Source organism: Nannobrachium achirus (assembly GCF_963921795.1).
Source record: "Nannobrachium achirus genome assembly, chromosome: 1".
Taxonomy (NCBI): Eukaryota; Metazoa; Chordata; class Actinopteri; order Myctophiformes; family Myctophidae; genus Nannobrachium; species Nannobrachium achirus.
Window position 1 is genome coordinate 17,776,712 of NC_137810.1, and position 12,690 is coordinate 17,789,401.

A 12,690-nucleotide genomic window follows, 5' to 3' on the forward strand; every position below is an offset into this window, starting at 1 on the left:
GGTTTGTTTATCAAAGGAAAGGATTAGGGATCAAACCGGCTAAGGAATATTTTTACACTCCATCTAAACTCTAAAAAGGTCATCTAAGTATCGTACGTACGCACGCACGAATCTTCTTTATCTTTGTGGCAAATGCTATGTGATGATAGGGGTTTAAAAAGCAAAGGTTTTGCATTTGAGGACGTGGACGCGGCGGCCAGCGGCTGTCTCTCCTAAATATTGTCAATCAGTTTCCGACCTCTTTGGACCTCCCTTCTGGGTCATCACAACTCGTGCATGCTCATGCACAGCTTCCTTTCCTGAATAACTTTTCAAGACACAGGAGAGCAACACATTACTCCGGTGACAGATAATAGTGTGTATGTATTTTTCAAATGCATATTGCAATCCTTTCTGCCTTGTTCTCTCGGATATTTCCGAACCACTACTCCAGAAATGTGCTATGATTTCTCGGTACACATCAGACTCGGTACACACCGATGCACGCCGCCATGGCAGCTTGCCAAGTCACCTGCCTTAGTAACCTGTTGCTAACGTGGCATTGTACAAGGACGGGTTTAGGAGGGACATAACGACTGGTCAATTGTCTTACAAGTCCATGACAAAAATTATAATATGTTACATTTAACTGTTTAAACTTGAAGAAACCTCTGTCTAATGAATTACTTTAACATTTCCAACTTTGTTGCAGTAAGTTTCAGTTTTCAGACATTTGCTTATATTTATCTCTACTCTGCAGATAGATGCATAATGCCATTAGTAAATGTCATGTAGCGCATAAAAAGATGAAAAGTTGACATGCAGTCATCAGAGATGTAAATCTATGCTAATTGTATTTGCTGTTGAGAGAACAAAAACATGCTGTGTTTCAGCTTCATTTAACAGAGACTCAAAAGATCTCAGCCGTTTCTAAACATAATGTTTTTGTGTTTTCTGTCGCATTAACCACATTAACACTGGCATCCCTATTTTGGATATGTAGGTGGATTTCATTTCTTTTTTTGTCCTTCACAAATTGCATATCTACAAACTCACCAAATGCCACGATTTGGAATGTATTTTCCCATCCAAATCCGACCAAGTTTAATATTTTGTTTGTCACCAACAACCCCCTAATTTCATAATATCAGATCTGTAGGCCTATAATCTCAAAGGATATTGGTTCATATTCACCTGTTGTTAAATTCTTTCAATTTAAACACCAGTTCTCCCATGAATATATGAGGTTTTTGTCTTTACATTAATCAAAATAATAACATTAGTATAATTTACTACTATATAAGTATATAGTACAGTACTATATTTACATCATGGTACTGTACATGATACATACTGTAAATAGGCCTACATGGTATGTCATATAGGGTTGGGTATGGGTTAATAAGTGACACATCTCAGTATATGAAAAACGTTTATTTTCATTTAACAGTAGTTTGCAGTTAAACGACCTGAATAGATTAAAATGTAGACCACTTTTAAAGCAATTCACTCAAACCCATGAACCACCAACACAGTATTAACACGTTATTATATTTACAATCATAACTGTTCAGGTCTTCAATCTCTCAAACCAATGTTATACAATATTCAGAAAACAGGAGATTAGAAGTAGTATATATCCATATACTGCCCTACTGACAATGCCTGTTGACAGCTGATAGAACTCTGACACAGTAGTGACGTTGTTAATTTGATACTTAACCACTTTAAACCTCTATACTTTGTAAACTGGACATGCGTTGCCTCTATACTTGATGTGATCCCTCTACACCACATCGCTTTGCCAAAAATAGCTGATTTACAAGCTCACAATGCGTCGCGTTGCAACACGCTTTGTGTGAGCTTGTACATTGACTATTTTGGGTGCTTGTTCCCCCCAGAATTGAGATGCTATAGGTTTCAAGTGATTATTTTATACTTTGTTGTACGATGGTGTTGCATGGCAAAAATAGGCCATCTGCAAGACTGTGGCACATTCAGCACCTTTAGAAAAAAATTACTAAAATACTCGTCTAGAGATACAACTGGTTGAAAGTGGTTAAGGTCATATTCAGAGTATTAATACTGAAAATAAGATAGAGAATTGTAAAATTTTACTGATGTTATTGGTGGGCTGTTTGGCAATGAAACCACAGAAATATATGAGTAAATATTAGTGTAAAGTATTGTAACGACCCTGCAAGAGATCGGGCCGTAACTCGCCATGCCAAGAGGGCTAGCCTTCTTGGCGTTGCGGGTTGCTTCCTTGTCTGCTGAGTGGGGGGCAGGGGTTCGTCTCCCGTAGGAGGCGAACTGCCTCACTCAGTCTGCTAAACGTTACAGTATGAAAGAAAAGATCCAACAACAGTACAAGTACAGCTTGGACAAAACACTGTTACTGTACGTTAGTTCAGTGTAAATTATTTAGACTGTCTGTCTAAATCATTTAGTTTATCTATTTAAGCTCAGCTCTCACAACAGGAGTTTTAAAATCTCAAATGATATGGAAATCTCTTAGCATCACATTACTACAGGATAACCTTAAGACTTCTCTCTCAGGGTAGTATCAACATTATCGGGTTGCCCTTGATGTGCTGTGGTCACATGCAGAAGCAGATACATGTAAGTAAACAACTAAGGGAGGATCACAAACCAGTGGTATGTTCTAGATTTTTTTCCGTGGTTATTCCTGTGGCCAGGGCATACTGTACGCCAGTGCATAATGCCTATCAGATACGCTACTTTGAAAGGTTCACGAGGGCATAAGCTTTTTCTATGTTTTTCTTCACAGCATACGGTATGCCAAGTATCAAGTAGAACACAGCACTGTCACAAACCAATCAGCTATGGCCACCCGATCACTGAATGTATGTCTCCTTCAGTGGTGGAAAAAGTACTCAAATTGTGTACTTAAGTAAAAGTACCAATACTGCAATATAGAAATACTCGGTTACAAGTAAAAGTTCAGAATTAAAATTGTACTGAGTAAAAGTACAAAATTGGCATCAAAATTTTACTTAAAGTACCAAAGTACTCATCATGCAGAATGTCCCATTTCAAGTTTTCAAATGTATCCAAATATTTTTGAAAATAGCTGATCTACAGCTCACAATGCGTTGCGATGCAACGCATCGTTTCAAATGACCAAAATATATACTGAAGTGGTAAGTGTGTTCTGTACTAAAAATCTAAATCTTTAAAGTAACTAGTAACTAAAGTTTTCAAATAAATGTAGTGGAGTAAAAATAGAGGGGTAAAAGTACAATATTTTACTAGAAGTAAAAGTATTGGGAATTGGAAATATATATTCAAGTTAAGTAAATGCGCTTAGCCTAGTTACTTTCCACCACTGGTCTCCTTGTAGTTGTCTTGGTTGCGCGCCACTACTGCCTTCTAAACATCGGCAAACGAATGTCGGGCAAGATTACTGGGACCGTCTGATCATTTTCAAACATGATAATTATCTGCATGATGACTACTGTCCTAGTGGCACAGCACGGTGGAGGTCACACCGGACTCCAAATGGTTTTAAGATTTTATAACTCCTGTATTTTGAGCTCAGCTTAAGTTACAGATGCACATGACAACTTGTTCAGCTCAACAACACATCATTTGTTGTGTGATATTCAGGTGTACGTCAAGACTGACTGCTGTATCGCTACCTCTGAGTAGATGCAAATGATTTAAGACAAGAAGGCTGTCACACAAGGAGCAACCATTCTGACCCCTTAGTGCTGATGTAAAAATCATAAAGCAATCAGATACTGTAGATGAAAGATGCACATTCCAATGTTTTATAACTTTCCCCATTAAAATCCCATCTGCGCCCTGCAGTCTAGCAGAGAGAACAATTGATGAACAACCTCTGTTGATCATCTTTCTGATTTGTTTTCTCCATTCCTCTGCACAGCTGTTTGTAGCTGAACAGATGAAGCGTGATTTATAATTATTTTGTTGTACGATGGTGTCCTGTGCCGAAAATAGCAGATCTACAAGCCCATAAAGGCACGTGGATTGGCAACTCTCTGTGCGGGAACAACGTATAAAACTGGCTATACACAGTATACAGTACAGCTGTATGGTGTCTTTGCGATAGTAATATTTGGTTGACTGACTTTGATTATATCAATCTCTTTCTGTCAGTCCCCCAATCATTATTTATCTTTCTTGCTCTGGTGATCTCTCTGCATCTTGCATCACAGTCTACGGTACATGTAACACTAGCACAGATCAGTATTTTAACCCAAACACATCCAATATATTAATGTAGATCGAGGGAAGTACGACATATTCCTGTTTTCCTGTTCGTGTTAAAAGCATTACTGATGATGATGATTACTGATTCAGTCTAGTGTCCATTTTACAGACAAGTTGTAGGCAGGGGTAAAAAGAAAGGTCTTTACATATATTTTAGCCATGATATAAAAGGGTACAGTGAAAAAACATAAATCACTCTTTGAGGATCATCCAGAAATGTTATAGTCAATCATGTGTTTTTGTGCTCTTATATTTAGGGGTTTGAAATTAGAAAAGAAGAACTAAATTGAATGGCCAAGTCATTCAATTGGCGGTGTACAGATTTGAATTTGTCAATTTTGACAAAGACTAGATATAGCTTAGAGACAAAGCAACTGTCATTGAAGCACATATCCATCATTCTTAATCTATAGGCACAACCCAAAATCCCAAAGTCTAGTTTCAGCTTCAGTTTGAGTATTCATAAATATGTTACACGATTCAATTCATAACCATTTTCTACCATTTAATTGTGGCAAGATTTTAAAGAACATTAACTCAACATTTACATTTTGAAATATTTACATGTATTTAAATCACAAATATGAACACCTTACAAGTTCAACACATACTTGTTTGTGCCACTATACACTTTACCAAAACAAGAACAATTACAATTGTTTTTGTTTGTTAATTTAACTCAAATACAAATAGAACCAATGGGTTCCATATGGTTCTATTTGTACACTCTCAGAGTTGAATTAACAGTCAGGATTTTACTGTGCTGTGTTTACTTATTGTGCCTGCAGGGTAGATTTGGTTTCTGATGGGCTGATGTGAGCACTATAAAGACTAATTTACAGTATGCTGTCGCAGAATACCGGATCTACGAGCCCACAATGCGTCGCATCCGTGACACGCTGTGGACTTGTGAGCTCAAGCTCTGACGCAGGGCACCCCTGCCTGCCCACTTACATAAAGTGGGCAGGCAGACAGAAGTCTAATTAAATGAAATATTCCTTTTGGTTCTCACTCTGGATGTTGTGTGAATCAGCGTGGCTGGTAAAGGGCAACTGGGGGCTCTCTGCCGACTGGACTCCTCCCTTCACTGGCTGGTTCTGAAAGGTCTCTTTCCTCCTGTACAGGAGTCTGGCCATGACTGCCAGCACAGATACAGTCACAAAGATCACCACCGCTATCACACCTGTAAGCCCAGAGAGGAATAGGATCATCAAGGAGACGATATATATTTGTCTTCTTGCATTTTTGTTTGTTTTACTCAATACCGTACATACATGCATACTGTACTGTACACACATGCATACATTACATGCATATACATATCGTACATACGTACATACGTACATACAGTACATATGGGACATACATACAGGTACATAGTACATACCATACCATACCATACCATACATACATACATACATACATACATACATACATACATACATACAGTACATATACAGTGCATACATACAATAAATACAGTACATACATACAGTGCATACATACACTACATGGGTACACTAACATCATAAAATGTAAACAACATTAATGGTTTAAACTACTGAGGCAGACAACTACAGTATATTATCTAGAGTCTTTATATAAACTGCTCAGTGGTGACATTTCAATGTGGACTGTTGTGGAACACTGGGGAATTGTGTCACTCCCTGACACATAGATTTTTTCGAAAGTCTAAATCTAGTACATACTGTAACAGTTGAATGTGTCTAAAGCTTGTACAAATGAAATGCAGTCTGACTCTGAATGTCAATATAATTTCCGTCTACAGTGTATTGCTCCCATGAGCCTGTTCCTGTGCTCCCAAGGTCCCGCTAATCTAAAAATGTTATTTAAATATTCCTTTCAAAGCCTTGTTTTGTCTATAAGAAAAAAAACTCAAACACAAAGAAAGACATTTTAATTTATCCTTGTATTCATAGTATTGACTTTTGCTGACATTTGCTTCGCTCTTTTCTGCATAGCGCATTTAATTAATATCTCAACAGAGATACATATCTAATTGGAGAGCCAAAGCATTTTGCCAGACTCAATTTAGCGCTTCATTATGGCGGTCTTAAAATTACCGGCCTTATGAACAGAACTTCTAATAAAGGTTTAGTGGTGCTGCTCTGCTCATGTACTTAGACCAAAATTCGTTGACTATTTTGTTCTCATTTCAGTTAGTTTTAATTAGTTTTTAGTTTAGTTTTTATCTTTTGAAAAGGCTTAATGGCGCCAGAGTGGCACAGTGGTCAACCACCAAGGAGGCTGGGGGTTCAAATCCATTGTGGTGCATACGGCCCTAGTCCAGTGTCCATACGAACACAATTGGCCCGTGTTCGGGGTTTAGTTTTTGTTCATTGTTTGTTTGTTTCATTGTAATATGGGGTAGTCAGGGGTGAGATTCATGCTCAGACAAAATAGTGAAACGGAAAACAGCTGATCTACAAGCTCACAATGTGTCGCAATGTACATCTACTATCTGCTGTGTAGCTTGTAAATCTGCTATTTTCACCATTTTTAAAGAACAATATTGGACACATTACACATTTTTTGTTAGTTTTGTTAAGACATAATATAGTTTTAGTTACTGTATCTTTGTAAAGCCTCATGTTTATTTTTCTTTTTTAATTTTTATCCCACAATTTTGTAACCCATTTTTTCACCCAGTGCCTCATGTTTATTTTTATTTCAGTGAACTAAAATGTTTTGTCAATTCTAGTTTTTGTTGTTTCGTTAGTTTTAGTTAACTATAATAACCCTGATTTAGGCCCATTGTCATCTGCAGCTCATTGCATTACGTGGTCGACCTCAATCCTCTTTCTCTCCACCTCCCACTTTCTCCCTGTCTACCCAAACTCCATACTACAGCGTTATCATCAAAACTTTGGGTGTCATGATTTCGCAAGTTCCTTGTGAAGTGTACCTCCAATTAGAGCCGAGTCACTCCTTATGGCATTGACCAACGGCTGACCGGTCCCCACTGACCCGGGCTGGTCTACAGCGCACATGGAGGGTTGGCAGACACAAAGGAACAGAAGGAGATAAAAAAAGAAAACATTCTTAATGAGCCGATCGTGAACTTATCACCAAAAAAAGAAAAGAGGAAAAAAAAGGAAGAAGGACTTACTGTCAGAAATATTCCTGTCAGGAAGTGTGGCTACATCAGAACATCTGTTCAACAAAATGACCCATAGGACCTGATCACACAGGATGTGTTTTAGCAGCTGGAGGTTTGTAATTGGCATCGTTGTGACTAAAGCCTTTCGTGGGCTACATTTTTTTCTTGTGCTCTATAGTCTACACTACAGTATGTGCCTTGCTTTTGTGTAGATGCACCCTTGACACTCACAAATAGTAAACATTTAACTGAAAGTGTTAAGGGGGTTCCACACTACACGCGGTCACCGCCTCCTAGCAATTCATTTTCAATGGGAGGCGGGCGGTTATTTTGGCCGCGCAGCGAAGTTTTGGGGCGGCTAGGCGAGCGTGCTCGTTTGTGCATGCGTACGCGGGCGGTGAGAGATGGATTGTGTTCATCTTTGTGAAATACCGCGCGGTGTTTACTCACTGAGCGAGTGTGTTTGTGTCTCACCGCGGTGTGGCCACCGCTGATCCTAGCGGCAGCCCCGACGACAACCGCCTGTAGTGTGGAGGGCACCTTAAGCCGGCATCATAGTCGGCTCGGCGGTGGAAGGCTTTACACCGCGGTGTAGTCTTTTCGTGTCTTTTTGAGTCATGAAACTACAACGTTACATCATTCCTCGCGGTGGAGAGCTTTCCACCGCAAGTCCCAACACATCTCTCTGTTTTTACTATCAGACAGGCAGGCTCTACACCCTGTTCACTGATTGGTCGACCTGAACCGGTCTAGACAGGGTGAAGGACTTCACCGTGGGCCGTGACTATGATGTCCTGCACTTATTTTCTGACTTGAGGTGGAAAGCTTTCCACCTCAAATTTGCGGTGGATAGCTCTCCACCGTACACTCTGATACGGGCTCTACTGTTCTTTTTCCTCCCATTGTCCAATCATAGAGTTGAGAGGCTGTACTGTGTAACATTAATATTAGTAATATTTTTTTCTTCTTCTTCTTTTTTTGGCGAGTCCTCTTGTAACTGTTGGCATCACAGCGTTTGTCGGAATATACGGAAGTACCTCTCAAAAAGAAATACTACAGGGTCCTAGCAGCAGTGTATGTTTTGGAACTCAAATCAATTGACCAAAAATATACGAAAAACATTTTTTTTTACCAATAACCGTATTAATCTCGCTCATGTAGGTTCATTGAATAATTGGGAAGCAAAACGACACAAAACAAAAAGAGATTTTTTATAATCGACTAAATTGATTAGTCAGTGTATTATATTTCGTTATTTCTGAAAGTTTTAAATAATCGTGATATTGATTAGAAGTCATATCGTCCAGCCCTGCCATACACTTATATTACAGTCCAGTCCACACACTAAATTAAGCCTGTTTTACCTGATAAGGAATGTGTGGTTTCCGCTGAGTGTGTATAGGCTGGGATGGAGGAGCCACAGTTGGACTGGGCCAGTGGGCCGGTGATGGTGACAGGGCTGCTGTCAGGGTGGAGCAATGCTGCTTTCAGTGGACTGATGGAGTTGAAGTGAACCGCTGACAGACAGCCGCTGAAGCCTAGAGATGCCACCCTGGCTAGCGCTGAGTCCAACTCACCAGACTCTGTAGATGCACGCACGCACGCACGCACACACGCACGCGCACACACACACACACACACACACACACACACACACACACACACACACACACCCGCACACACACATTTGTAATACTTGTGAGGACCCGTAATTTTATGAATGCCATTTTTACTTTTTCCATTATGTCATCTTTAAGAATATCAAAAATTTAATTTTGTTGTATGACATTCAACAAAGTATAAACGAGTGTTTAGCCCGCTAGCATAACAGTTAACAACAGCTCACTGCGGGGTTGAGTTACTATAGCAACAACAACCCAGCAATGAATACAGCACTGTTTGCCCTGGCTCAGCCACTCATGGCCCAGTGCGGTCTGGCACTCAGGAATGGAAATGAGGCAAAAGAGAGTAGCAGGGCCGTGCTTACCATACAGGCAAAATAGGCAGCCGCCTGGGGCCCCCTCACAGCCTGGGGGCCTCATGAGATTATTATTATTATTTTATTTTTTAACCAACATGGCCATCAGGGGGCCCCAGTTGAATTCTCAACTGTGAGACAGAGAACAGTTGAAGTGAGGGTGAGGGTTAACATTAGCTCATTAGAATCTGAAAAGAGCGTGGCTCTCAAAGGTGTGACCAGAGAACAATGGTCCTGATTACCCAAGCGGTTCTTTTGTGTCTGTTCTGTGATGTCACGTACATTACTTTAACTTTAAGAAGGATCGATGCAGGGAATGGATACATTATTTCTAAAGTGTGTGTATATATTTATATTTAGGGCCCCCATATTTATATATACATATAATATATGTGTATCAATTCCATTTCATTTTGGGGCCCCCAGATAGTTTGACGTGGGGCCCGGGATGAGATCAATATAAAAGAAGGGTAAAAAGGGCCTTAACATGAAATGTGATGTTTAACTTGAAATACTTTCACAGGGTTTACTGGGGCTTCTTAAAGATGGCACGCATAGTTTGTATACTGTTTATTTATATCTAACATTTTGAGGGGCCCAAATATATCCATTTGGGGCCTCTCAATCTCTCAAACAGAAACACCCAGGGGGCTCCATGAGTTATCGTCAAATATAAATAAACAGTAAAAAGGCCCTTAACATAGTCATGTAATGTATGTGTTTAACTTCGAATGTCACAAGTTACTTTAGTCTCCTTAAAAATATAAACAAGATTTATACTGTATTTATTTATATTTAACGTTTTGAATGCCCCCAAATTCATTTGGTGCCCCACCAGCTCTCAAACTCAAGCTCTCAATACCCTCATATATAAATAGTAATAGGGCCCTTAACAAAAGGCTGTTAACATGGTCATGTAATGTAATGTTTAACTCAGTATTCTTATTCTTATTACTTTACCTGTCCTGTGTTAGTTGCTTCTGGTGAGAGAAAGTTGAAGCTCATGCTTTATCTTCTATATGTCAAATATTGTGGCCATCCATAGCTGAGTGGTTAGTGAGCCTGCCAAGGGAACCAGATCCCTGGTTGTCACAGGTACGATTCCAGGCCAGGTTAGCAATGTGTTGCAGTGTCCCTGAGTAAAACACCCAACCCCTGTTTTCTCCCTCCTCTTATTATTTTCTCTGGAATTCTTTTGAAAAAGTGCTAGAGTTTATAGGCTATTAAACTTGTGTTATAATATATATATATATATATATATATATATATATATATATTTTTTTTTTCTTTTTCTTTTTTCCTTCAAATAATTAAAAGCTAAAATATAGGAAACAAAACATAAGGGAGTATTTATTCGCGACCCCTAGAAATTGGTCTGCGACCCGCATATGGTTCCCGACCCAGGGGCCTCAAACTGGGGTTTGCCTGGGGCCTCCAAATCGCTAAGCACGGCCCTGGAGAGTAGTTGTAATAATAAACATCTAATTGGTAGGTAGTGATAAGAGGTTATAGTGAAGTGCAGTGCAGTAGGTACACACCATAACATACTGTATGATGGCTATTGGTATTGTTCATACAGTACATATTATTGACTGCATGTATTCTGTCCACTGAAATGTCAACCAGCATCTCATCCCTTTTCCTTTAAAACTTTTCACATGCATAAATAGCACAAGATAGTTTACCATTACGTAATAATATACTACAGCAGGGGTTCCCAAAGTTGGGGTCATGACCCAATTTCTGATAATATATCCATATATGGGCATTCCCAGATATGGGCTTAATATTGATGACATCAGGGATCTTGGCCATATATGGAGCATGACATGAGGTGTGACGCACGCACAGGCGGACATACATGATCTGCAGGTTTTCATACTAAATGCGACCTACGGTCGCAATTAGATGTGTGGACAAATGTGCACCAAACGTGTACATTTATGTGCATTAAAATGACCTCCAGGGTTAGGTTTGGGGTCGCGAGTCAATGGCAGCATTATTTTGGGGTTGGGGGCTGAAAAGTTTGGGAACCCATGTCCTACAGTATATACGTTACTGGTAAACGAGCCTTGGACCATCACTTTTTTTAATTTCTTGTTATGACATTTGGTTGATGCACAAATGGACATCAATGTTTAATTAATGCCTGTACTCATACTGTACATGTACGAATTCAAAATATAAAGTGCCTTACAGCCACAGATGTTACCCATAGAACCAGCTGTGTTCCATATTATTCGGTATATTGTTCAATAAAGAGGTGTTGTAATCGCATCTGTGCCTGAATTTCACTAAATGAGTGTCTGCGTTGTAGCAGGTGAAAACCAGTATTAGACTCGAAGGAAACAAGGATAGTTTTTGTGAGGTACAAGTGGACGTTTGTGCCAAATGTCATGAAATCCCGCCACGGTACTCTGAGATATGAGATATGAGATATCGCACTCACAACGTTGGGATGGACGGCGGACAGACTGACAACATAAGGACACATAATGCCTCCGGCCAAGGCTGTCACCGGCGGAGGCATAAAAATTACAACAATATTCGGAATGATTTTAAATGCACCAATTTATCCCATACAATATCGGAAACAACTGGCTGGATTGTCATGCTCTCCTGAGGATACCAATTTTGGTGACACAATGGCCTTTGATGTACTTGTGCCATTGGGAGAAAATGTCCACTTATGAAACTCGTTGACTCTGAGTGCATTCATGAGACTGCCTTTGGTGATCCCACAGCCTTTTCTACCTCTGAGTTGAGCTGTGTTATGAGGATCTGATTGAACACAAATACAAACAGTATGCATGTACAGGGACTCGGTCCCCTCTTGTCAAAATGTAAAAAAAATAAAATAAAAAAAAATAACTTACACAGCAAGGGATGCTCAAGCAAGCAGCCTGCAGCTGAAAACATTTTCATTTTGTGACCACAGAAACATAAAAAAACATATGCAAGCCCCGGAGAAAAATTTACACGATGGCTATAAACTGTTACAAATTCACTATAGCGGTAAAATCCAACCATCTGCATCAATGGCCATTCAAATGGCCGGAAAGTGACTGTGGTTTTAACCAGAACAGGTTGGCATGTTTATGAGAGCAATTAAACCACTGTTGCAAGGCTAGCCTTGGGTCCTGTTGCTACACAATGAACATTATTGTATACCTCCTCTTTGTCCTTCATGAATCACTTCTCTCTGAACAAATCCGCCCCTTTGCTTAATTTATACTCTGCTGTACAACGGTGTTCCACACCTAAAATAGCCGATCTACAAGTTCACGACACATCACATGAGGCTATTATTCTCCTTTTCTCTTCCGCTCACTCTGTCTCTCCCTCTGCTTCTTTC

General features: G+C 39.7%; 1 protein-coding gene across 1 annotated transcript in view; it reads right to left on the minus strand.

Annotated features, from left to right (window-relative positions):
- Positions 1-263: 263 nt before the first annotated feature.
- Positions 264-12,690, minus strand: part of LOC308286435 (contactin-associated protein-like 4) — a gene marked incomplete at both ends in the record, with an annotated part of 145,620 nt that continues 133,193 nt past the window's right edge. The window contains 4 exons of the mRNA XM_080727455.1: positions 264-307; positions 5,249-5,419; positions 7,163-7,234; positions 8,722-8,940. Of these exons, the coding sequence (XP_080583581.1) occupies positions 264-307; positions 5,249-5,419; positions 7,163-7,234; positions 8,722-8,940 (506 nt within the window). The remainder of the gene's footprint in view (positions 308-5,248; positions 5,420-7,162; positions 7,235-8,721; positions 8,941-12,690) is intronic.